Raw genomic sequence first — 27,478 nt, forward strand, 5'->3', positions numbered from 1 at the left:
ACATGAAGGTAAGGTCATATATGTGTATATGCAGATCTATATACCACTAAAAAAATACGTAAGGGTTTTGGGATCTACTCTTTTCGTGTGTCATCTAGCTTAAAAAATATGCAAGGGTCCCGGGAATTTGTTTTAGAACTTTATTAGGAATAATAAAAAAAATTATAAAAATAGAAGTTGAGTTAAAATCGCAAGTTAGTGCCTGTTGAACTACGGTTGTTCAACAGTGTTGTTGGTCTACTTAAAAAAATAAAAAGTATATGGAAGAGCATGGCACGGGCAGGGTGGCCTATCAAACTGGGGATGTTCAATAGGTCCCGCATGCTACAGTGGCACACAGTAGCATACATTGATTTTTTTTTCTCTTTTATTTTTTTATCCCTATCAAACATCCATAGTTTAACAAGTAACCTGTCGAATTGCGGTTGTTCAATATGTACCCTTGTCGAACTTTGGTTGTTCGATAGGGTGTTATACTTGCATTTTTTGTTCGTCAACCTCTATTTTTGTGATTCTCTATTAAAAAGTATTATTTCTATAAGAAAAAAATATTTTTTTCGTCCGGCATCTAGCTTTTGCTCCACACACATATCTTTGTCTGATTCCTTTATTTCCCGCGCCACGTCTAGAACTCCAGATCGCGGAAAGTCCCCAAGGTTCCCATGGAAAGTGAAATATGTTTGATATTGCATCCAATCCGTTTGTGGCTGACCCAAAAGCTTCAAAGTTTGAGGAAAGCAAACAAGTCCACACAGTTCCCGACCCAAAGCCTTCAAAATTTGAGGAACATGACAAAAAATCCGCAGCGAGAAGTTATGAAGCTGCAAACAGAATCAAGCCATATAGGCTTTTCGCCATAGCGGGAGATGACAACTTCAGAAAGAATACCAAAAATTCAACTAGCTCAACAAACACAAGAAAGCACAGTACACTGGCATCTTAGCAAACCACCATATACCTTCCATCACCGTATAGGTGAGGAGGGGGGAGTGCTGCGGCCCTCGTCGCCTATGGAGGCTGCTGCCATCGTCGTTCTTGTCTAGAGAGGATAGAGGAGCACCGCCGCCCTTGCCACCTATGGAGGGCTGAGAAGGGCCGAGGGAGCATTGATGTCCCACACTACGAGAGGACCTCCATCATGCTCAGGGGCCCAGTCGGCTCAGGGAGCACCGCCACTGTCCCTCGCAAGTGCGATGAGAGATGCTAGGTAGCGCCTCCGTCATCACCGAACATATTCTATCGATGGGGAGCATATTGTAAAATATCTCGGATTCATCGCCAACCTTCATTTTAATCCTTTCATTCTGTAAATATTATGAAAGTTCATTCATTCAATTGTTTTTTATGCCTAACCTTGAGTTTATTACTATTTTCACATAAACTTATTTGTAATATTAGCATTGGGAATCGAGATCTCACGAGCTTATTCTTCAACCTTACGAATGATGGAACAAAGGTGCCTTTATTCTTCAACCTCACTGGTGTGTTTCATTCGAAGCGATGAATGACGAGACAAAGGTACGTAAAGTTATATTTGTCTTCACCCGTTGCGAAGCATGGGCATTTTGCTAGTAACCCCAAATAATGATATTTAATAATCTAAGCACCACGCTTACATTATTAAATACTACTCTACATCTCCATAGATGACATAGAGCAATCACTCGCATGAACATTAAACCCACACCAATGCATATCTCTGGCAAGCTAGCTACACAATTATATCGAGACAAGTATAAAAGAAAGTCGTTACTCGGATAATATGAATGAAATAAAATACCGAAGCTGAATAAATGAGAATATTTCATTAATCCTATAAGTCTTACAAAAGAGAGAAGAGGTACTTGAGCCATACTCGAAATCTTCTGAAGACTCGAGGACTAAGAAAACTATTCTAATTCTAATCCACTAGCACTAGAACACTAATCTAAACTTGAGAGAGAGCTTGATCTTCTTCCTTGGAGTGTATGAGGGAGAGAGTGAGGTGAACTCCTTTTATAGTTGATATATGACGGTTATGACGGTTGGAAAGGTCGGAAACTCCCTCCAACCGTCATTGGGAGTGCATCCTGGATGTCCACGCCAAACCCCAGGATCAATGGCCGCGATGTTGGTTCGGCCGAACCTTGGCCTGGCCCAACCAGCCCAAAACTTGGCAGGCCTCCTCCCCATTGATTCCTCAGTCCTATGACGTGGTGCTTTGGGTCTTTTGATTTATTTTATTGTATTTGTAGGCCCATCTATCCACAAGTCTACCTCTCGACGGCTTACGATTGATTGTTAATTTGTTTGCCACCGATTCTCCTTTTTATGTAGCAATCTCTGCAATCAAATAGAATCCAAGTACAAGTGGAAATAGATTATTCTAAAAACAAATATGCATTAAAAGCATAACTAGTTCTCCGTTATTTTGATTATATTGATGGTCAAAATTGGTCTATAACGACCGTCAATAGTCCGCACCCATGGCAATTAAGGACTAAATCGCGGGAAACCATAGAAGACTAGCAGTGCTACCACAAGCAAAAATAGGCAATTGATGGACTTGTAGTATAGCTCTTCCCTTTCCAACATTCCCTGGCGAGGGTGGGCATGATGGAGTTGGGTCGGCTGGGGTTTACCCGTTGATCGGCTTCCAGATTCACCGTGGCATAAGAGGGGGTTGCCTACCCTGACTTTAAGGGTAAGGGCAAAACCTGCAGTGTGGTTCCACTTGGTTACTAAGGGTTATGCGAAGGGTCTTGTCATGATTTCCCCCTTTGCAGTACCATGGTGCTACTTTGGAGCATGGCAACATGTGTGGAATCATGTCTTGTGGGTACAGTTGCACACCTCTAGATAAAGTAAAACTATTCGAAAAGTTGTGCCCGCGGTTATGAGCGATCGACCGGATTCACCGTGATTAGTACCACTCTATTAATTAACTTGGCTTAATGAACTGGTTTAGCTCAAGTGGTTTGGTCGAGCCTATTCAACGTGTTATAGCGTTGTTCGGTAGATATTTAATCTTGCCTTAATTAATCAACAGTTTTACCGTTTTCAACTTTAAAAGTTTACAACCGCCTTTATGCAAACAATCGCAAACCACCCTTGTCTCCCCTTGCACGATTGCAATGTTAGTGTGGTTTGCTGAGTACGGTGGTTGTTTTCAGCCTTGTTATTTTTTTCCCTTTTTAGAAGTGCAATGCTTTTGAGTTAAAGACGAAGTTAATGGACCGAGGCTAATACCCAGTTGAGTTTTTGCTATAGTTGGTGGGGGCAATGAATATGTTCATTTTCATAGAAATTTTTCATCAAATCAAAACAAATCAAGAGAGGAATAAAAGTATCGGCTAGGGAGTGTATTGGCTGGAAACAGAGTCGGAGTTTGATTGAGCCGATATGGCAAGTAGCCAATACAACTCGACTTGGGCTTGGTTTGGGCCTCGATTGAGATAATCGTCATTGCCGCATAAAGATAAATCTCATTTAAGACAATTGTACCTATTAATTAGGATATTAATGTTGGTTTGAATTAGAGATATCGTAAGAGTCCGCCATGTGGACTTGTTTGCTATTTTATCTTTAGGAAAGTTTGAGTTGTGTTCATAATGGGCAAGTTTTGTATTTCGGGTATAAATATAAACCCCAGATCATTGTAATAAGGGACGACAATACAATCAATACAACATTCAATGGATCGCCACCTTTTTTCTCTTTTACTTTTTGACGAGTTCTTGCTTCAAGTCGGGGCGTCAGCTGCGATCTCTCGACAAGAGGTAACTTGTATCGATGACAAGAGATATTGTTTTAGATGTATTAGTCTCTTTATTGTGTTCATCGTTATCATATATTTTAGTTAGTATCTCGATTTAGTCATATCGGCCAGTTCATCTTACTAGATTAGATTACCAAAGGTATCTACCATCCCGAAAAGTGGTTAATTCCTTGATTGTTTAGACTTTTGGTTTCTCTACATACTCTGAGTTGCATCAACCTTAGTCTTGTCTAGAGCTATAAAAACAAACCTGGAATTAATCATAATGAAGGATAGCATTGGAGTTTCAGCGGATCTTACCCAATATACATAATAGTGCATGCTTCATAATATAACTAATGTATATTTGCCACTTATATAGATTGATTACTTTATATAAATACATCAAGTTAGATTGATCTCGATTAAACTCTATATTTGGTGATCGATTGCTATTTGATATACTTATATAGATTGACTTGTTTATATAATCTTGTATTGGAGTAATAGCCAATACGTTATCTATCTTTGCTCTAAATACTGATCTATCAGCTATTTCTATAATATTGTCTTAAAGTAACTAATAAAAACAAAATAGACAATATTACAGCCAATAGGACATATTTTAGGGTTTTGTTTTACTTGTTCATCATAAAGCCGCGGCCGATTTGGTCTAATCATCGGCTCTATTGGCCGATCAGCTATAGTTCATCTAATTACAGTTTATGCTTTTCCTTGCTGGTGTAGGATCAAACCAGCTACCAAGCTCTTGACACTCGAGGCAACCTTGGACTTACACTGGAGTGAAGCAAATCTCCCAGGCCGCCATGTTTTCCGTCAACACCAGCTCAACTCTAATTATGACACACCTGGGCACGGGAGGGGAGCAAAGAATGCGGCATGATTTGCACCTGATGAACTCGCCCCTAGCCATGGTTCAATTGAAACATTTGTCACCGGTGAATTGACAATTGTGCATCGATTCGGCGAAGCAGGTGTGACATTCCAAGGAACCGATAATGCAGCACGATGACATGCAGAGCTATGTAGAGGTTGGGCTAGGATGCTGTCGCTCGGCGGCGGTTGCTGGGGCTCCCCTCCCGCATGGTGACACCGGTTTCAGCGCACTTCGAGAGGCATTCCAGTGCAATAATGATGTGTTAGCAAATTGGATGGTCGAGGCAAGTTGCGCGCGCTAGATGGCTGGTATGGGCCCCAATTTTTTGGCTCCGGATCGGGCACCCGATCCATAGCCGCTTCAACACTTTTTGGCATAATATGTAAACTAAAATTTGTGTGCCATACCTAATTTGTGCAATAGAAATCAAGTCAATGATACAACAATCACATTGGGTCCTAATTAAGCAACCACTATGTTTGGAGTGGAAATTCCTGACAACTATATTACCCTTTCGATCGAAGTGACTAAGCAATCACCGAATCAACCACAGCCTCTTTAGCAGCATTTGCTGCTCCAGCAGCATGTAGAATCTCAAGTCTGTAGTCAGTTTCTGGCCGACGACACATCTTCCTCAGTGGAACAATTTCCTGCCATTTTAAACAAAGCATAAATACTAATAAATGGAGATACATGTAGTAACAAATCATAATGTTTCAGTTATACAACTAGCAGCTGGATAATATAGCAGAAAAGTATTGTTTTACACTCCCAATAAAGTAGTGTTTTAGCACATGTTACTAGAGAAGAAATGAAATTGCTTATGGAACAGGAACATAAACAATGACACTAACCTATATAGCGATAATGTATACGACTGAACTAAAAGAGAGTAGCGGTGGTCGTGGTTCTACCGGCACCACTACCACCATCATAGGCCATGATATTAGGATTTGGGTAAGTCAATCTACTAGTCCGTCTTCCGTGGACTGCAGCTCCTTAATTTTCTAAACATGGCATTTTGTTTGTTTTTAATATAAAAAGTCTTGTTTGAACCAACTAAATACACATATTTTTAACAAAAACTTGATTTTGCTATGTTCTCAGGAATTTGCTGCAGCGCATGACCAATTAGCTATTATGGGTTAAACATACACAAACTAATATATGAACATATATAGTAAAATGGGAACTTTTAGAGTCCAACCTACTGTTAGTTTGTATTGACAATATAGGTGATCCAAGGGTTTATATGTACTCTTTCTATACTACTTGATTGAGGCAATTGTGTGAATTGGATAAAATTTATTTTCTTTCTATACTATTGGATTGGGGCAATTGTGTAAATTCATGGCCTACAAGGAAATGGTAGGTGTTTTTCCTACTAGATCCAATTTCCTATTCATTGTCATCCTTCACAATGACAATGGCGAGGCGCTGCCAGTGCTAGCTACCGTGAATCCACATGTCCCTCCACCAATTACCACAACTGGATGACTCAATACTAAAGCATAAGATTACTAAAATATCATATTTTTTTACTTTTGTGGCAAACTCCTAAACTTCCCTTCTTTATACTACCAATAAATCGTACTGTAGACATTCTCATCGGTATAAATTCCATAACAACTTTACAAACATAGAAAAAAATATTCATATACGTTGTTATGGAATGATGAATTGCTACATGCATATATATAAGCTCCTTGAACTTGTTGGTTGAACAAACATGAAATTGCTTATGCGAGTTCAAACTACAACCATGCTTCAAGAACTACAGCGCTTATTTATATGGAAGTACATAATTTAATTAAAACATGATGCTTAGTGCATGCATTACTACAATGGTCACATCAAATTTAATGGGCGGAGTGAATGACATACCTCAGAGTCATCATGATCATAGCAAACAAGAAATCTGCAACGACAACCTCTTGCATCATGCCTACGCTTTTGAGCATCAAGGACATGAGCATCAAAATACAGAGCCTGATGTTTGCCTTCCTGGTAAATTTAGGGTAGATGTAATTATTGGTGTGAGCCAACAATTTGTGTAAGTAATAGTACTTTAAAAGAAAAATTGAGAGAAAACAAAGATCAAACCAATGATATGATTCACCTACTAAGAATATTTAACGCCCATCTGTATTTTTGGAACAACATTTTATTTCACATTTATCAAAGTTATGAAAAAATTATTCCTATATCTCTCCACTTAGGGATATGAATTTAAAGATGAGACTTTACATGTAAATGTAATACTACTGAAAGTACATGTATATTTTTTGGTGAATTTTTTAGTTAGTGTGCACAGTGTGTACACGAGAAGCCTTGTGGGCATAGGATATGTTCCCCTAGCTTATGCCCCTTCTGTTTTTACAGAAATATATTATACGAATAGACATCCTTTATTTTGGCAAAAGAATTAATGTAAAAATAAAATATCGTCTTAGAGTAGAGCAAACAGAAAACACCCTTCCATCATTTTCTAACTTCAAGTCAAAATTCTGAATGGATACAACTAGACTTCAATTCTGATAAAAGTAAAACATGGCCAGACCTGGAAGCAAAGAATTTGGTCCCCAGGAAGAACAGCGGCACATTCGGTTGACACACATGGATGAGAACGTTGCCGCACACATGTACGGACATCAATCCATTCGTCGTCCCTAGCTCCAAATCCAGAAAATCGAACCCATACTTCCTAAAATACAAATAATTGTTCTATTAGAAATTATTTTACTATACATGCCTTTAACAAAGCTAAGTAACACAGATATATGATACTACTACTACAAAACATGTAATCACTGCCGCCCCATCAATGCCGGTTAGTTAAAACCCGGCACTGATAGGGGTTTTCCCACCATCTCAACCTTTGTGCACCATAAAAAAACACCTGACACTAATAAGGTCATCAGTATTGGTCATTAAAATAAAATTACACTGATGTATCCAATACGTATTAGTCCTGGTTTTTTATACCTGTACTGATACGAGGACATCAGTGCTAGTCCACCTTTTGCACCACCAGCGTCCTCCCCTGTCCCCCCCCCCTCCACCCCATCGCCCGCGCCTCCCCTTTTCTTAGTCACTAGCTCTCCACTATTCTACGCCACCATCGCAGTCACCTGTTTCTTCCCGATGGCTAGGCCACCAGATCCAGCCGCCTTAAGGACAGGGGCGACAACCACATGGTCCAATGAGTGGTGTCGGCCTCCCCCTCTCCTTAATGGTCGGATGGCATGTGCAGTTTGAGGGTGACAACGGCTGCGAGGGAGATCAACGATGGCGTTGGCAGTGACTCCATTTAGTTGTGTTGTTGTTCTGTTGTACTTCTAATATGGCAGTTGGATTTGGTCTGTGATGTGGTTTTGCAGTTATTGATGATGTTGATGAATAATTGAATCAATCAATGTCAATAGCCTGCTGTTGATTTGTGATGTGGTTGTTCTCATCTTTGACCTCTGGATGTGGAATTCACGTTCTTAATCTGCAAATATGGATGGGGATTTGGTGGCAAATGTGCATTGGATTTGGTTGCATTAATGTTTATATTACCAGCCTATTCTTTTTATTTTTGGCTCAGGAGTGCCAGTTGGGAAACCGGCTCATCAACCAGCTAATGAGCCCTCCTCACCAGTGCCCCAATCATCCCAATGGTAGTGCCGGTACTGGTGATATTCTATAGTACACACATACACGATTTTACAGAAATTCTGCTAGTACTAGACCAACACGCAACTATATGGAAAAAAATAAAAAATCTTTAATTATCTACAAATTTCCTTTTGTATATTGGCATATGTTGAGAAGAAAAAACAAATTTATTCAACTCTAGTGTATTTTTTTTTTATGTAAGGCCTGGTCTAGCAGATACACAATGTTCACAAAGTTATATTAACACCCTGGTACATTTATAGGGAAAAAAAGTAAGCTCGCAAATCGTACTTTGACAAACGATAAAATGGAATCATCTAGGTTGAAAGCAGAAAATTGCTTTCATTAAGAAAGCAAAAGACGAGTTTTGCAACATTAACCATATATAACGAAAAATTTATGTTTCTTACCAGTTCACCAGACTGGGACAATCTATGGGAAAGGAAGGCAGCAACATCATACCTGCAATATGTAAAATCTTTGTTAGGCACGTGAAAGTGCAAGGCTTTCAAAATAGGGACATACTAACCTCAGTTGTTTTATATATATCATATGACTTTTCGTATAAGGTTTGACTATTCGTCTTTTTCAAAAATTTAGTGTAAATGTGTAAAAAAAATGTTAGAGTGTGTTTGATGATAAAACAAGTCAAGCAAATTAAATTTTATTTATATAAATTATTTTGATAAGACGAAAAGTCAAATATTACATCTAAAGTCAATGATGTCATATATTAAAAAACAGAGGGAGTAAAACGTATATAACACCTTCAATAACATAGTGCATAAAAGCTCTTCCGTGGTTAAAGAAAAAAGGATTTAAGAAATAAGAGATGCATGCGCTAAATGGTTGGGAAAATTAACTGTGGCACCATTGTGCTCGGGCATCAAGATTGAAATTGAGTATATAACCAATTTAAATGAGTTTGAATTTTTTTAAATGTTTACGTATTAACATTAACTACTTTACTAATTAGTTCAAAACAAGTTTGAACTGAATTTAAACATGTTTTCGTTACTTTTTGATTCTAGGTATAATAATAATAATAATAATAATAATAATAATAATAATAATAATAATAATAATAATAATAATAATTTTTGACGACAACAAACATACATTTCTCATTGCGACTAGCATAGAACTAAGCTTAGTGAGTCGGAGATCATACCAGTGACCACATTAGCATAGAAATGATCTTCGCATACGGCCAAAAACATTTTTGTAGGCAGGTGGGTGCCAGGTGTCTACATGTCACAACCACATGTGAAAAACCATTTTCGCAGACAGACGTCCAAGGAGACCAATTGCAAAGGCTCGATTTTTTGTGTGCGAGGACGGATCCGCTAGAGCCATGCGGCGTTAGATCCGCCGCTCCAAGCCTGCACACCTCTGCCCTGGTCGTGGTCTTCGCTCCCAGTGCTATGGTCACCATGCGGCCCTCCCGTCATCTCCGCTTGCACGAGGGCGCATCCACTGCTCCCAAACCCACTGGATGCAAATCTGGTGCTCCTGAGGCTTCCCATGCCACGGTCGCTTTCGCTACCCGAGGCTGTCACCGTCACCACACCACCGCATAGAGAGAGTGTGGGAGAGAGAGGAGGATGGGGAAATGAGGGAAGCGTGGGAGAGATGAGTGGCAAGTGGAGGATATGAGAGAGAGGAGTGCGACTGAAAAGTAGATGTGGGAAGTGCAGGCGCATGGTTTGGAAAAAAAACGAACGAATGAGGCCGGCCGTTGCACACCACCTGAGAAGAAGGAATTCCGCAAGCACCCTCTTAACACGCGTATGAAAAATTCATTTTCGTAGGTGGGCCTTAACCGAACCGCATTCAAATATTTGTGCACGTGAATATAATTATGGCTCGCTTGGAGCTTGGAGGGGATCTTGTGAAAAAAAAATCAATTCCTTAGTAGTGCTATAAGTGCTAAACTTATAGAGTGATTAGATTGGCTTGGCCCAATCAAAACCTTATGTCCGGTTTATTGCAGTCATACCGCCATTCTGGCTCGGTTTTGATAATTATGTTTTTTCTAGAGAAGAGTATTTTTACCCGACCTGTACATCCAACTGGATATATGCAGCCTCTTAAATTAGGAACTTAAGAGCATCACCAAGAGTATCCTAATATTTCATTCCCAAACCTATGGTTTTTGGATATCCTAAACTGAATATAGGAAGTGAGAAAACTATTCTTTCGAAGAGATAGCCTAAAATTGATTTCCTATAATTAAAAGTGGGCCATCCTTTAACCAACAGCAACAAAAAAAAATCAGTTTTTTCTCTCCTCCCGTACGCGCGCCAGAAGCCGATCTCCTATCTCTCTTGATCGCTGATCTCCCCATCTCGATCTGTCAGAGCCGCCTGTTGGTTGTTGATCTCCCCTGATTCCCCTCTCCGCCAGCTTCTCCTTCCCCTACCATGTCGCTAACGCCTGCGAGGAAGACCAAGAGCGAGAAAAGGAGCGCGGGAATATTTTTCCCCTGCGCGCGCGAGATAGCGAAGACGGCGATTGGGAAGAAAAAATCGCTCCCTGAATGTGGGTAACAAGATATCCAAACTTGGGAACCTAGATTATTGGGAGATAGGTTAGAAAATCTGTTGGATGTAATTTTTGACTAAAATTTTCTAAATTTAAGGATAGGGAATAGAATAAGGAAGCTCTTGGTGATGCTCTTAGCCTACTAGATAGGGAACTTAGCTCTCAAATAAACCAATCTGAAATTCGCTCTTATGGAGATTTGAACTCAGAACGTTGGGGTGCTACTCATGTCACTGCAACCACTATGCTATGTGCCCTTTCACAGGTTTGATAATTATGTGTACGGTACTATCAGCAAAATTACACGAACCAATGTAAAATACCAATCATTTTTTTGAACAAGGGGATATATGTACGTACCATGCACCATCTCTAACGGACTTTGCCTCAAACTCGAGCTGGCCACCCTCCAAAGAATTCTTTACTGATTTTTGAACTTCAAAATAAACAATCACAGGATAAAGAAGAATGCTGAAGATTGGAGGAGGCAACGGAGAGGGGAAAACCGATACAGGGAAATAATTCATAGGAAATTTCTAACCTTGCATCTCCAGGGATTTTATTTTTAGGAAAGATCTCCAGGCAAATAGAAACTAGCGCTTTAAAATCATAAGAACAAACTCCGGAAGGAGACACAAAAACTAAGAAAAAACAAATCACGGGAAAGATGTTGAATCTTATTTAAATAAGTAGTTATATTAAGATGCATTACTGACTTCTGATATTCGAGATTGAAAAAAAAGGTGTGGCAGATCAAGCTTTAGCGTAACAACACAGCTTGCAAAGCCCAACACAGATGCAGAAGAAACCTTGCACGGACGAGCAAAACACGTACTAGTATATAATATCATGGTAACACCCACAACCAGAAGTCCAGAACCAACCCCTTTCTATGCTAAGGGTCGTACGCGCCATGAATCATTGCACAAATTAATCTTACATACGGCAAAGGCATTTTTCATCGCTCTAAACCCCTAAACAGTGCTAAGTATGCGAAGGGCAACCTCAATATTTAAGGTCACTAGAGAAATAAGATAGAACCTACAGCCTTATGTTATTGTCTTTTCTTGATCTTAAACTGGGACTCACTCATGAAAAAAACTCTATTTAACATGGATGAAAGAGCACCATGCATGTTGTTAAAGACATGAACTAATTTTTCTATTTCTTATGCTCTTGCCTTAAGCTTAAAGTCAGCCATAGCAATATTTCTTGCTTTCTCTTCTCCTAATACATAAAGGTAGAACAAAAATAATATTTTATTTCTGAAGGTTACTTTGCATGTAACATCGTGAATGCCCGAATGAATATTTACAATACTAATTAACTATAGTAGCACAATGTACACAGCGCAAGTAACACCCAAGTTATTAGCAATTGAAAAGTCACCTGAGGAGCGAGCGAAGGCCGACTTGTGGTCGCCAGACGCCGCCGGTAGCATCTTGGTCGAGTTCCTAGAGCGCTGCGAGTACTTCCGGTTCTGGAACCAGTACCACACCTCCCGCGCAACACCAACCCCGGCCCGGATCAACGTGTCAGAATTAAGGACATAAGCGATCGAATTCCCCACCGGAAAGGAGACACACGGGCTATTACCTGCTTGGACCGGACGCCGACCTTGCCGGCGCGCGCGGCGGAGGCGGTGAACCTGTCGGCGAGGGACTGGATCAAGGAGCCGTCCGGGATGCCGTTGTTGAGATGCCGCAGGAGCGACTCCATCTCGGCCACCTCCTCCTGCGTGAACCGGAAACCCGGGCCCCCCGTGCTTGGCATTGGTGGCCGCCCCATCCCCGCTACTCCTCCTCGATCCTACAACGCAACGACGCCGCGCGTCTGCAGCAAGGGAGATCGAGAAGATTATTGGATCGGCGGCGTCGGGGACGATGACGACCGAGGAAAACATTGCGAGCTACTATTAAATATAATCATAAGTGATAGTAAAGCATTAATCATCCCAATAGCGTGCTAATGTTTCTAAGCATATCTAAGCCATTATACTAATATCTAATTGAACCATTATATAAGTCCAACTAGTCAAATTATAACCCAAGGTATCAAGGAATAAGGTAAGCAATGCAAATTGGCCATAACAAAGGAATAAGTTCACACCACCCGGTGACATTCGAAAATAAATGTACAGTTGAAATAAATAGAGAATTTAAATATAGGATCAACATGCTCAAAGGAATTGTGTTTGGGATCTGTGTGACTTGCCTTGCAATAATCGGTCTTCACTTAATCTTCTGAATCACTTCCAACGCACTCACGAACCTTCGCAACGACGGAAACGACAAGCTAACACGCAAAACGAAGAAAAAGACTAATAAAAACCAAATAAACAGTACATAAAAAGCAAACAAACATGTAGATCATGATTTTAGATAAATTTAGAAACTTGAACCACTTAATTCCGACTTCATATGAATTAGTTATGAATTTTACAAGATTTAATTCAAATAAACCTATTAAAGAAAAGACTATTCCAAATTAATTAAACAATTTACAAATAATTTATAACTGAGATAAGACTAAAGCATCCTCCGGAAATTATTGGAACGAATTTAGTAGACGACATATAGTAAAAAGAACTAATATGCCATTGAAAAGGGATAACCGGATTTATATTAATTTTGGATGGCTGAGATTAATCTTGACCAAGTCGACCAAGATCGGATGGCTTGGACTGATCTGGCAAGCGAGCCTCACGTGATACCGACTCAACGAGTTAATTCTACGTGACACGGGATCACCCAAATGATCAACTGAAACCGGCGAACCGAACCAGCGGCTCCGAACGGCTCTAAACTAAAGGACTACTCAGGACGGACGAACGAACGAACAAAGCACGGGGACACCTCATTCGAACGAACAAGCGAACGACTCAACAACGGCTGCGACTAAACCAGTGAGCTAGACACGATTCACGGCAAAGCCCCGATACGGCAAACGATAGGTCTGTAGGAATTTAGAGATGCACCTACGGCTAGACAACTCGACTACCGAGCACCGGGCTAAAGCGGCGGCTAGGCTTAAGCGGCATATTGTTGCGACACGGCACAGCAGCGACAAAAGACGGTGGCTGCGGTAGCGGGACGGCAGTAATTTGGCACGCACGAGCAGCAGCACAGCTGTAGCAGGGAGCGGCACAATGGCGGCTAGACGGCTAGCGCAGCGGCGACGCTAATACAACAACTAAGCGCGGCACGGCAGCGACTACTCGACGACACAAACGAAAGATTAAAACCTAAACCGAAGGTACACGGATAGAAGTCTCACCAAACCAAAGCGATCGGAGAGGGAGAGACGGCGACAACGACCTGGCGGCAACACACGGAGATGACGACGACGCTAGACAGACAATGGATTATGTTAGATTGGATTAAGACCCTAAGGAAAAACCTACACCGGTGAATGGCAGCACGACAGCGGAAACCGATAGCACGGGGAGGAAGAGGAGGACGCAACGATCCTTACCAACACTTACGCAGCGATGAGCGGCAAAGGAGATGGCCGGCGACGAGATCGGGACGACGGCGAGGTACTGGTCAACGGCAGCGACAGCTTTCCGGCGACGAGCGGTGGCAACGGAGGGGTGGACGGGGTAGAGCTCGTCTCTGTGAATCCAATGGAGGCGGCGGCGACCCAAGGCGACGATGGACGACGACGAACGGCGCGGCTGGAGACCAAACCGTGGCAACAACCCACTGGTTCACGGTGACGGCAACCTTCCGGCGGGATTTGGCGGAGGGAAACCGGTGGCCGGGGTGGAGATCAACCTTGCGGAGCGGAGGGAGGTGGCGGCACTGACCGGAGATGGCGGAGGCGACGGCTACTACCGGCTGGAGCGGCGGCCGGAGTTGGAGAGAGAAGGCGACTGCGGGGAGACGGCTAGGGTTAGGGAAAAGCTCGGGAAGAAGAGGGAAACGGAAGAGGAGGTCCAGGGGCTGCTATTTATAGGCAAAGGTTGAGGAAATCGGCTCGGACCAGAGAGGATTTGGCGGTGGATTGGTTAAGGTTCGCCGTAAAATAATAACTCAAAACCGCGTTGATTCCACACGATTTGATTCGGCATTCAAGGGGTTTCTTGGAGGAGATCGAGGGGAATCCGTTCCCGCAACTAATTTGTGAGGAGGAGCAACGAGGAGACCGAATTTGGTGAGAGGGGCGGCGGTATCGGGAAGAACAGGACCTCTGTCCGGCCGGTTGGAGGTTGAGGGCAACACTGTAGAGAGAGGGATACAAAGCAGACTTCGGCTGGGCTTCCTTTTGCTTGGCCCGATTGAAGGAGGGACACAAACTGGACTTCGGGAAAGAGAGGGAGAGGGCTGCAGGCCGAGAGGAGATTGGCCCGAGAGATAAAGGTGAACTTTTCCAGTTTCGGCCCGAAAAGGAAAAGTTGATTTTAATTACTTTTTCAATTAAATTAATCACTGAAATGATCTTTGAATTGTTAAAAATATTACCAATGCTCAAATAATTTCAAGAAAAATCCTGAAACTAATTGGACACTCAAATTACTTAAAAAGATTATAATCAGACCATTTAATGATTAATTTATTATTTAAATAATTGCTGAAATGCTCTTTGTATTACTAAAATTAGGAATTGAGCTCCAAAAAATCCGAGAAAATTTCAGAGAGTATAATTAACCATGGAGAATTTAATAAAAAATAAATCCAACCATGCTTTATATTTAGGAAATTTTATTTTCCACATTTAACTTTACTTGTAAATTAATGAACATTTAATAGAAATTCTAAATGTAATTTATTAATTAATTTATAAATCCTAAAACGAAAATCAGGATGCGACAACCGGCGGGGAGACACAACGATCCGATTGCCGTCCAGGCAGGCAGCAGCTAGATTAGGGAGGATTGGTCGCACGATCGTCCAGTGGAGGCTGCCCTATTTGTACTGGCCAAGAATTGTAGTATTAATTTGTGTTTGGGACTGCCTATCCCACCCCCACCTCTTGTTCTTCTTGACCGTTGAATTTGCTTTGAGATTTGTGCAGCCCCTCAACCCTAAGTCCGCGCTTCTCCTTGATACCCCCCCACCTACGCCGCCACTTAATCCTCCCAAGCGGCTTGCCTCCTCCACCGCCACCTCAATGCCCCTACGACCTCGCAAGGCGCCAACAAGCCGGTGGTGGTGACATGCCCTTGACCCACTATCTTTTCCGTCTGCGGCGACAGGGATATACCCTCGACACCAAACTAATAGTTATGTTTTGTCTCTGCTGCCAACATCAGCCCATCATTTACTATCAACCTTTTGTAACACAGCCCCTGCGACCCACCTACCACAATAGGCCACGGTTTCCAACAGTCATTCTTCTAAACTCAGAAAACTTTGCTCTCCGATCCCCTCATCTCCTTCTATTCCTAGACTATAACTTGTCGGGCCATCACTAGGGAGGACATCACGAACTGTGACACGGTTCATCGGGGTAGGATTTTATCTAAATCCATCCCAATTTTCTGCAATTATGTTTGTGTTTTGTGTTTTGTGTTTTGTGTTTACACACACTAGATTGGATGGACACCTCTTGTTCTTTGTCACGCTGATCTAAGTAAGGGGCCATCATGCCAGTTGGTGGGGCGAGTTCATCCTGTCAGATGCGTTGTGTACCATATGAGGATAGGAAAAATTGGTTCGATGCCCACGAAAGCTTCCCAATTTTGCTTTAAGCCTTATGTTCTTTGTACTCTCAAAGTTTACCCTGTCACTTGTTTTACCATTTATGTCCCTTTCTATTTTGTTTTTTTTTTCATTTAAATATTTGGCTGGAAGGGCAAAGAGCTAGGCTATGACAATATTAACCATTCTTTACAAGTCAATTCAACAGGAAATTATAAAATGAATAATGTGTAAATTTTGGATGGTATTAAAATTTACTAGGAATTTTCGATGGTATAAAAATAAAACTCGGGAACTTTTGATGGCATAAAGCAAATTTTGTTAGGAATGTAATACGTATTAGATTCATTTTTGCTATACAATGTGTCTACAGATTAACTACACCATGATACAGCATTGCCGACAGATGTTTGTGGGCAAAAATGCATAATGATCAACTAACCATCTATCGGTCGGTAGTTCTATAGATTTTTCATGTCAAATTATGTTTCGGCAGTTGTTAATCTTAGGTCGAACTGTCTGTCACCAAAAATGTACCGACTCATTATCTGTCGTCAAAGCTTCATCCATTCGATCCAAATCGAACAACCCAGATTCATTTACCAAGTATACTATATAAGGTCCCACATCATTCTCTCTATCCACAACTCCAACCTCCGATCATTGCAGCCTGTTGCTTGCCGGAGGCTGTAGTTGCAGCCTCCTTCCAGTAGAATTGGTCCCCTCCTATGTCACCGGCACTTTACCCCATCACCTAGTGAGGAGCCAAGGAGCATGGGCCACCTTCGCCGCTGCACCTTGCCCCGGCACCAAGCAAGGAGCATCAATTGCCAGCTCCGCCCCTCCCCCTACTAGTGCCGGATGAGTAGCCTTGGCCTCCACGACCCCCGGCCTCCCCATTACTAGATCTAGCGGCCTATTGATCTAGCGGCTGCAAATCCCAATCAGATCCAGTGCTCAATTAATTCTCTTCACGGTAGATTCCATGGATGCCTTTACCTCGTTAGCTCACTGCGGCAGAGATAGCTAGAGCTTGGAGACCTCTCCGTTGCTAGTCACTGTGCAATTTTTTTTTGGTTGTGCTCATGATTGCAGAGTGTACAGAATATGATGCCAGTGCATTTTTTAGGAGAATTTAGATTATTTACCACCTAATTCGTGTGTTTTAACTTTTTTACCACCCAATTCGCGTGCCTTCTATAATATGTCATTAGGACTGCTAATTGCTCTATTTGGTACCACTTTCTCAGTTTTTCATTTATTTCTCATTTCTTAATCCCATTTGTATTTTTTCTCAAACTTTGTGGACTGTTTTGCCCCTGGGCCCACTATCAGATGAAAGGAAGAGAAATCCTCTTCTCTGTCGATCGATCTCTCGCCTAGCGCTAGCCCGAGCGCGCCGAGCTCCTCCGCCGCCGAGCACCCCTGCCGCCGGGTGCCACCATCCCGCCACCGAGCGCCGCCACCACGCCGCCGAGCGCCGCCACCCCGTCGCCGACCACCGCACCCTGACACCGCCGCCCAGGCCGAGCGCCGCCGTGCACCCCACGGCCGAGCGCCTCCCCCGTGCTGCCTAGGGTTTGAAGGGAGAGAAGGAGAGGTGGCTATGGCGGCTCCCGAGGAATATGAATTCAGCTACAGAATCCTATATCATCATGTAACATCTTAACAATCTCAGAATGATGGCGCAATGGCAAAGCTTCATCTTGGTCGCCCATCTTCAGCATCTTAAGATGCACTCTAAGTTCTGCATTTATGGGAAAAGACAAACATGAATAACATGAACAATGTAGTTATAAAATTGGAGTATAGAAAAGTAGAATATATTGCTTGACATTCAGCTTCCGTGAAATGAATCATGTCCATAAAAATCAAATTCTGGAATATGCAGGTCCTGGAGCTGGGGCGTCGACCTGGGCAGCGGCGGCGCTCGGTGGCGTGGCGTTGAACCAGGGCAATGGCGGCGAGGTGGTGCCGCTCGGTGCTGGAGCTAGGGGCGCGGGGCGTCGAGGGCCAGCGGCGGCGCTTGGTGGCGGTGCGGCGTCGAGCAGTGCGGCGGCGCTTGGTGGCGGTGCGGCGTCAGCGGCGGCGCTCGGCGGCGTCGAGCTGGGCCGGTGGCCAAGCTTGGTGCGGCGCACGGCCGGAGTGGATGCCGCGCTCGGCGCTCATGAGGAGGCAGAGAGATCGATCGACATAGAAGAGGATTTCTCTTCCTTTCATCTGACAGTGGGCCCAGGGGCAAAACAGTCCACAAAGTTTGAGAAGAAATACAAATGGGATTAAGAAATGAGAAATAAATGAAAAACTGAGAAAGTGGTACCAAATAGAGCAATTAGCAGTCCTAATGACATATTATAGAGGGCACGCGAATTGGGTGGTAAAAAAGTTGAGGCATACGAATTAGGTGGTAAATAATCTAAATTCTCATTTTGTAGTAACCTTCCTGACTTATTTGCCTTTTGTAATGAAAATTGCTTGAACCTTGTGGCCTGTTGAAGGCATGTGACCTGATTTTTTTGCATAACAAATGTTGTTAGTATGTGAGCTTCTGGACAACCACTATTTATATATGTATAAGTTGCTCTGACCTTTTGGTCTATTGACAATATATGTATTCTCTTCATGTGTTGAATGAACGTATGAAAGTACATCAGGAATCCAGACCATACGTATGTCCTTTACTAATGTCTGAAATGCACCTTTTTGTTTAATGCCTATTAAAAATACTACATCTCCTGTTTATAATAATAATTCAATGATATTTGATCTTGGGGTCAGTCTGTGGGGAAATGAACTTCTTTCAGCATATTGTCTGTTGTCATTTGTTGTCTCTTGGTAGAGTTTTCTCTGTCGCTAAAGCTTGGTCTGTCGGAAGAAATATCACACTGTGGTCATGTATTGTCTGTTGGAAAAGTCATTTACCAACATGGTTTTCCACAACACCCACTTTCTGTCAGGAGAGGATATTCTCAGCAGAAAATATGACACTTGTCAGTACATTTTAACCATGATGTAGTGATTTCTGTGTCAACCTCACTCAAATTTTCGTCAATTGGATTAGGGTCAGAGGCTGTCGATGCTTTGTCTATAGCGTGGTAGATCAGTTAAAAATTTAGAGTGGATATTGCGCCTGTTGGTTCATGGCGTAATGTGTCTCTATCGGCGTGTTTGGTTGGTTGCATCGTACCTGGCTAGCATGCGCGGGTGCAGTCGCCCAGTGTTTGGTTGCTTGCATGGCTGCCAGGGCCTGGCCACGCTCGTGCAAATCAGCCTCCCGAGCCAGGCTCACTGGAAACGCTCGAATCGAGCTTCTCTCCTCACCCAGGCTGAGCGCATGCAGGGGCGGGGATGCGCGGGTGCAGGCGTGGGATGGGCAAATGCAGAAAGGCGAGAGGGGGTCGCACATCCCATCACCTCCCTCTCCCCATTTGCTCACCGAGCATCTGCTGAATCGTCGCCATCTCCATCGCCGCATGGCCGTTGTCGTCGCATCTTTGTCGCTGCACGACCGCTGTTGTCGCCTCCGCTACCAGATCTGGCGAGAGAAGCTCCACCGCGCTGTTGCTTCCACTCCTCCACCGGCCACGATGGATTTGCCAAGAGAAAGCTCCGTCACCATCTCATGCCTATCTTGATAGGGCCGCCTCTAAATACATTTAAGAGCTAGGTATAAAATATAAAATAAGGTTTTGTATTTATAAAATACTAATAAAAAGTTAAACACTACTTTTCATTCAATAGCAGATAGTTTATAATACCTTGGGATGTGTCTCTACTACCACTACTTTTAGCTTGTTCCATATCAAAGTATCAAACCACTTACCTTCAACCATGTCAGGAAAGCTAAGCCCTCAATTTAATGCTTTTCTTCAGTTATTTCCTGTTGTCAAACGAGCTGAAATTGTTAACGACCAATGATAACTATAGTTAAGGCAATAATGTGACCATGCCTACAATGGATATAACTATTGCTGACATCATAGATCAACATGAAGACATCGAGATTTAACCGTTCATATTTTGGAATCCAATTCGACAACTAGCCGAAAACATCCCGCTTCCATTCTGTGAGAGCATCTCGCCCCCATCGTGCGACCTTGCCCAGACGGAGCGTGAGCCGGAGGAGATCATTAATGTGAGTATTCAATTACTTCTTTTTAGGTTGCGATTTGTTTTGTAGGAATTTCCAGGAGTCTCCGTCACTACTACAAAACATCAAATAGGTGTCGCCATTATAGGTACGGGTTGTGCTAAAACTGGCATCTATAGGCCTTTTCCCACCTCTGCGGGTTGAAATCGAAAAAACCGACACCTTTAAGTACTTATAGGTATCGGTTCTATATAAAAACCGGCATCTATTATATTTTGCGTCGTTTTTTTTTAAAAAAATCGGCACCTATAATATATTATAGGTGTTGGTTAATTAAAAACCGACACCAATAACATATTATAGGTGCTATTTTTTTAAAAAACCGATACCCACGAAATCGAGCTGAGCCGGAGCCAAGCCAGCGGGCCGCACCATGAGGAGTTGATAAGGTCTCGCGGCGCCTCGCGTATGTCTCTCTCTCGTCTCCTCCCTTCTCCTCTGTCGCTCTCTTCTCCTCTTCTCCACCGCTCTCTCTCTCTCTGAGGCGGCGACGGGCTAGTCGCGGGGAGGCGTCGGCCGGTGGCGAGCTCGCGGAGGGCTGGATGGAGGGAGGCGGTGGAGGAGCCCTCCCCTCCACCAGATCTGGCAGGAGGGGAGGTGGCGACAGGGGCGACAGGCTCTCTGAGGCTAGGTGGCGGCGGGCGGCGGGCTCGAGGAGAGGAGGCGGTGGAGGGCTCGCCGGCGGGAGACCTTGATCTACCATGGGGAGTAGCCCTCCCGGGTGGCGGCAGGGGCGGCGGGCGCGCCGCGGCTAGGTGGCGGCAGGCGGCGCCATGGAGGGCTCGCGAAGGAGACCCGGCAGCGGGCTGGCCAGAGGGAGGCAGTGGGCTCGCCGACGGGAGGTGGCGCGATGGCTCGAAGAGGTGTGAATCCCCTCTCTTTTTTATTGCATAAATTTGATCCAAATTTTGTGTTGTGGATGTGTTGGCGGATGGCATGAGGCTCTTCGACCAGATCTGCCGAAACCCGTGGCGAAGGCTATGGAGCAAGAACGGCGTGAGGCGAAGAGTCGCGCGAGGGCCTTGCCAGGCCAGGGGCGTCTCGGGCGAAGGGTGCAAGGCAAAGACTATCTGCCGAAGGAAGACGACTTCGCCATGTCGGCAAGTTCGCCCCCGCAAGGGCCGAGGAAGCCTTTCCGGCCCATCAAGCCTAAGGGCCGGCTATCGCTAGACGGCCCATCAGGGGCCCATGAGACCCTATAACATTATGTACCCCTGTAAATGTCCCTTTCATAAGGGTAATCATGTAAATTCCCCTGTATAACCTAGATCCTAGTAGTAAGAGTCTGCAATAGGGCTATAAATAGCCCCCTAGGGCCATGTAACGGGGGATCCGAAGTGAAATTCAAAAAATAGTACACTTCATTTCCCCAACCACTGTTGAGTAACCACGTCCTTCGACGTATGCAGTTGTCGTTTCGACATCAGCTGGCGCCGACCGTGGGGACTCCGAGCGAAACCACTGAGAGCGAATGCCACCGAAGAGGGTCGTGAAGGAGAAGGTCGTCAGGCGGAAGGAGAGCGACGCCGGACCGGACATGGCCGCCGAGGAAGGAGCAGAGCCTTCGGCGTCCGTGGCCGAAGATGGAGAAGGACAAGCGCCATCACAGCCGCCTTCGGCCCCCGCGCCATCACAACCGTCTTCGGCCCCTGCAACCTCAGTGCAAGTGCCGAACACGGCCGACGTGGCGAAGGCGGCTGCAGTGGCAAGGGCACTCCAGACCAGGGCGGAGAACCTTTCGACAAACCAACTGGTGGTGCCTCAAGCCGCCCCATCACAGCCGGCGGCGCCGACTGCGCTCGCCGTTGTACAGGCCCAAATCAGCCTAGACCCCGCAGCGCAAGCCGAAGCCGACATGGAAGCCAGGCGGCAGAACATGACACGGCTCCAAGACATGCTTCGCCAAATGCAAGAACAACAACAAGCATACGAGGCGACAAGGCGGACCAAGGCCACGTCGGCTCTAATCCTTTAGTATTCGGCAGGCTATGCCCCACCTCAAGTCCGGCCGCAAGTGGTGACCCAGCCCTCTCCGCCACTAGCCGCACAGCCGCCGGTGTACTTCGCCAGGCAGCATCAACCACCTGGCCAAGCGACACAAACAGTGGCGGAAGGGGCTTCAGCTCTACAGGCGCAACTCCAAGCTTTCCTTCAGCAACTCAACCAACCCCACTACATTTCAAGTACAACCCCATCGGCTCACCCAGTGGGGAATACAAGTCAAGGTGCGCCTAATTAGTTGCCACCGATTCAGCCAGGCTCGGGACCTTCGCCGTGGAGTAAAGGACAGCAGTTCGACTTCGGCAACACTGCTCAGGTGCCAACCGTTCGGCAACAAGTTCCAACCCCAGGCTTCGGAACAAACCAAGCACCAATCCAAGCTGCCATGATGTGGTCGCAGCCAATCTTTGACCCATCCATGGCGGCCCAGCAAGTACCACCAGTTTGAGCCGGGCAGTCGAATGCCGCGGCCCAACTCCACGCACAAGCCGCGATTTCACCCTTCGCCACACCGTACCCGCAGCAAGGTGCGGTAAACAGGGCGGGAAGCGAAAAGGGGCTGCCGCTGAGTGGGGGAATCAAGACTCGTCCAATCCCGCCCCAGTTCAAGTTCCCACCTGTCCCGCGTTATTCGGGCGAAACTGACCCGAAGGAGTTCCTCTCCATCTACGAGTCAGCGATCGAAGCGGCTCATGGTGACGAAAATACCAAGGCGAAGGTAATACATCTCGCTCTAGACGGCATCGCCCGTTCTTGATATTTCAACTTACCAGCTAATAGCATTTACTCATGGGAGCAATTGCGCGATGTTTTTGTCCTTAACTTTCGAGGCACCTATGAGGAGCTGAAGACGCAGCAACACCTTCTTGGCATTCGCCAAAGGCCGGGGGAGTCGATAAGGGAGTACTTGCGTCGCTTCTCGCAAGCCCGGTGCCAAGTTCAAGACATAACCGAGGCGTCGGTTATAAACGCCGCTTCGGCCGGTCTGCTTGAGGGCGAACTAACAAGAAAAATCGCCAACAAGGAGCCGCAGATGCTCGAGCACCTACTTCGCATCATTGACGGGTTCGCAAGGGGCGAGGAGGATTCTAAGCGACGGCAAGCTATACAAGCTGAGTACGATAAAGCCTCCGTCGCCGCTACTCAAGCTCAAGCACAAGTTCAAATTGCCGATCCACCTCCCCTTTCTGTTCGCCAGTCTCAGCCGGCGATCTAGGGACAGCCGCCAAGGCAAGGTCAAGCCCCCATGACTTGGAGAAAGTTCAGAACAGATCGGGCGGGCAAGGCTGTGATGGCTGTCGAAGAAGTGCAAGCCCTCCACAAGGAGTTCGACGCCCAGCAAGCAAGCAACCATCAGCAGCCAGCCCGCAAGAAGGTCCGAAAAGACCTCTACTGCGCTTTTCACGGACGTTCTTCGCATACCACGGAGCAATGCCGAAACATTAGGCAACGTGGCAACGCACAAGACCCAAGGCCGCAGCAAGGAACAACTGTCGAAGCACCCCGTGAAGCAGTTCAGGAGCAAATACCCCCAGCCGAACAACGCCAAGATACACAACGAAGGGTAATCCAAGTGATTACAAGAGCTGATCCGCCAAGCCAGTTGTCGAAACGGCGGAGGAAGATGCAGATCCGTATGGTCCACAACATCACTTCGGCGGGTGAGGGGGCACCACAGTACGTGAACCAGCTGATCTCTTTCGGGCCAGAAGACGCCGAAGGAGTCCTGTTCCCACATCAAGATCCACTGGTAATCTTAGCTGAGATAGCCGGTTTTGAAGTCCAATGAATCCTGGTCAATGGGGGGAGTTCGGCCGACATGATCTTCGCCGAAGCATATGCTAAGATGGGCTTGCCAACCCAAGCTCTTGCACCGGCACCAACGTCGCTCCAGGGGTTCGGCGGAGAGGCAGTGCAAGTTCTTGGCCAAGCACTTTTGCTGATAGCTTTCGGCTCGGGAGAAAACAGGCGCGAAGAGCAAATACTGTTCGACGTCGTCGACATCCCATACAACTACAACGCCATCTTCGGCCGTGCAACCCTGAACAAGTTCGAAGCCATTTCCCACCACAATTATCTCAAGCTCAAGATGCCTGGCCCAACAGGGGTGATAATAGTCAAGGGGCTTCAGCCTTCGGCCGCTTCAAAACGCGATCTAGCCATAATCAACAGAGCAGTGCACAATGTTGAGACCGAACCACATGAGCGGCCCAAGCACACGCCGCCCCACCCCTCACGGCAAGATAACAAAAGTGCAGATTGATGATGCCGACCCCACAAAGCTCGTATCACTGGGGGGCGACATGGGCGAAGAAGAAGTTGAGAGCATCCTAGAGGTGCTCAAAAAGAACATCGATATCTTCGCCTGGAGCCCTAACGAGGTGGGGGGCGTCCCGGCGGATCTCATCATGCATCACTTAGCAGTCAAGCCGAATATTAAGACAAGAAAGCAAAAGTTGCACAAGATGTCTACCGATCGCCAAGAAGCGGCGAAGACCGAAGTACAAAAATTACTCCGGGCGGGGGTTATTGAAGAGATTGACCATCCGGAGTGGTTGGCGAATCTAGTGCTGGTGCGGAAGTCAAATGGCAAATGGCGCATGTGTGTCGATTTCACAGACCTGAACAAGGTATGTCCGAAAGACAATTTCCCCTTGCCGCGAATCGACCAGCTCGTGGATTCAACAGCTGGATGCGAGCTCATGAGTTTCCTGGATGCATATTCCGGTTACCACCAAATCCACATGAACCCGCTCGACATCCCCAAAACATCCTTCATCACTCCATTCGGCACATTTTGTCACCTCAGGATGCCTTTCGGCTTAAGGAACGCACGAGCAACTTTCGCCAGGCTAGTGTACAAGGTCCTTGGCAAGCAGCTGGGGCGAAACGTGGAAGCTTACGTCGACGACATCGTCGTAAAAAGCCGCAAGGCTTTCGACCATGCGTTCGACCTGCAAGAGACGTTCGACAGCTTGCGCGCGGCAGGCATAAAGCTGAATCCGGAGAAGTGCATTTTCGGCGTCCGCGCAGGCAAGTTGTTGGGTTTCCTTGTTTCCGAAAGGGGCATCGAGGCGAATCCCGAGAAAATCGATGCCATCCAGCAAATGAAGCCTCCGTCAAGCGTACATGAAGTACAAAAGCTTACAGGCCGAATTGCAGCACTCAGTCGATTCCTCTCAAAGGCGGCCGAAAGAGGTTTGCCCTTCTTCAAGACCCTCCGGGGCGCGGGAAAGTTTAATTGGACACCAGAGTGCCAAGCAGCATTCGACGAGCTAAAGCAATACTTGCAAAGCCCGCCAGCTCTGATAAGCCCACCCCCAGGAAGCGAACTGCTATTATACTTGGCAGCTTCGCCGGTGGCAGTCAATGCTGCACTCGTCCAAGAAACAGAATCCGGACAGAAACCGGTCTACTTCGTCTCCGAAGCACTGCAAGGAGCGAAGACAAGGTACATTGAAATGGAAAAGATTGCTTACGCTCTAGTAATGGCTTCGCGCAAGCTTAAGCACTACTTCCAGGCCCACAAAGTCATAGTCCCATCACAGTACCCCTTGGGCGAAATACTCCGAGGCAAGGAAGTCACTGGCCGGCTCAGCAAGTGGGCGGCAGAGCTATCCCCGTTCGACTTGCATTTTGTTGCATGCTCTGCTATCAAGTCTCAAGTGCTAGCTGACTTCGTAGCTGAATGGACACCAGTACTTGCCCCCGACCCCGAGCCCGATGACCAGTTCTGGGTGATGTGCTCTGACGGTTCGTGGTCGCACAAGGGGGCAGGCGTTGCGGCAGACCTCTTTTCGTTGAATGGTGTGCCGATTCGGTACGCAGCGAGATTGCAGTTCGACACAACCAACAATGCAGCAGAATACGAAGCCGTTCTCCTAGGCCTAAGAAAGGCAAAAGCACTGGGAGTCCAGCGCCTGCTAATTCGAACTGACTCCAAGTTGGTAGCAGGCCATGTTGACAAATCCTTCGAGGCAAAAGAAGAGGGAATGAAGAGGTATCTGGAGGCTGTTCGGTCCATAGAAAAATGCTTCACCGGCATAACGGTCGAACACTTGCCTAGAGACCAAAACAAGGAAGCAGACGCCTTGGCAAAATCCGCTGCTTGTGGTGGGCCGCATTCGCCTGGCATCTTTTTCGAAGTTCTACATGCTCCAAGTGTGCCCATGGACATCTCGGAAGTCATGACAATCGACCAAGAGAAACTGGGCGAAGACCCATATGACTGGCGAACCCCATTTGTGAAACACCTTGAAACTGGCTGGCTTCCGGTAGACGAAGCAGAAGCGAAGCGTTTGCAACTCAGAGCCACGAAGTATAAGATGGTCTCGGGTCAGCTTTACCGCTCCGGGGTACTTCAACCCTTACTTCGTTACATCTCTTTTGCCGAAGGCGAAGAAATGGCAAAGGAAATACACCAGGGGCTATGTGGCGTGCACCAGGCTGCAAGAACAGTGGCCTCCAAAGTATTTAGACAAGGAGTTTATTGGCCCACTGTGTTGAAAGTCTGTGTTGAGCAAATCAAGAAGTGCGAAAGTTGCCAGCGTCATGGCCGAAGCCAAGCCGCGCCCCAGTATGATCTGCAGCCCATTGCACCAATATGGCCCTTTGCCAGAAGGGGACTGGACATTATTGGGCCATTCCCGGTGGCGCGAAACGGGTATAAATTCGCAATTGTAGCTGTGGAATATTTCTCTCGATAGATCGAAGCCGAACCCCTTGGGGCAATCACTTCGGCAGCAGTACAGAAGTTTGTATGGAAAAACATTATTTGCCATTTTGGGGTGCCAAAAGAGTTCATTACTGACAACGGCAAGCAGTTTGACTCTGATAAGTTCAGAGAA

At 45.6% G+C, this 27,478-nt stretch overlaps 1 protein-coding gene across 9 annotated transcripts; it reads right to left on the reverse strand.

Annotated features, from left to right (window-relative positions):
• Positions 1-5,017: 5,017 nt before the first annotated feature.
• Positions 5,018-14,763, reverse strand: LOC4341060 (protein SAWADEE HOMEODOMAIN HOMOLOG 2). 9 transcript variants are annotated; one of them, XM_066311844.1, is made up of 10 exons: positions 14,313-14,763; positions 14,115-14,186; positions 13,053-13,133; positions 12,435-12,671; positions 12,228-12,318; positions 11,199-11,274; positions 8,705-8,756; positions 7,195-7,338; positions 6,519-6,638; positions 5,018-5,284 (listed from the first exon to the last, which is right to left on the reverse strand). In XM_066311844.1, the coding sequence occupies exons 4-10, from the start codon at positions 12,624-12,626 to the stop codon at positions 5,162-5,164; spliced, it is 798 nt and encodes a 265-aa protein (XP_066167941.1). In that variant the 5' UTR covers positions 12,627-12,671; positions 13,053-13,133; positions 14,115-14,186; positions 14,313-14,763; the 3' UTR covers positions 5,018-5,161. The 9 variants fall into 9 exon arrangements, with proteins under 9 accessions (XP_066167941.1, XP_015641092.1, XP_015641093.1 ...); XM_015785606.3 differs by having other exon boundaries at positions 12,228-12,336; XM_015785607.3 differs by having other exon boundaries at positions 12,228-12,336; positions 14,323-14,460.
• Positions 14,764-27,478: the final 12,715 nt, after the last annotated feature.

Source organism: Oryza sativa, chromosome 6 (genome assembly GCF_034140825.1).
Source record: "Oryza sativa Japonica Group chromosome 6, ASM3414082v1".
In the NCBI taxonomy this organism is placed as follows: domain Eukaryota; kingdom Viridiplantae; phylum Streptophyta; class Magnoliopsida; order Poales; family Poaceae; genus Oryza; species Oryza sativa.

Coding starts and splice junctions, on each gene's coding strand:
- LOC4341060 (XM_015785608.3), bottom strand. CDS start 12,626: ATGGGGCGGCCACCAATGCCAAGCACGGGGGGCCCGGGTTTCCGGTTC. Junction 12,337..12,434: donor TCGGCGTCCGGTCCAAGCAG/GTAATAGCCCGT, acceptor GTTGCGCGGGAG/GTGTGGTACTGGTTCCAGAA. Junction 11,275..12,227: donor GGCCTTCGCTCGCTCCTCAG/GTGACTTTTCAA, acceptor TTTATTTTGAAG/TTCAAAAATCAGTAAAGAAT.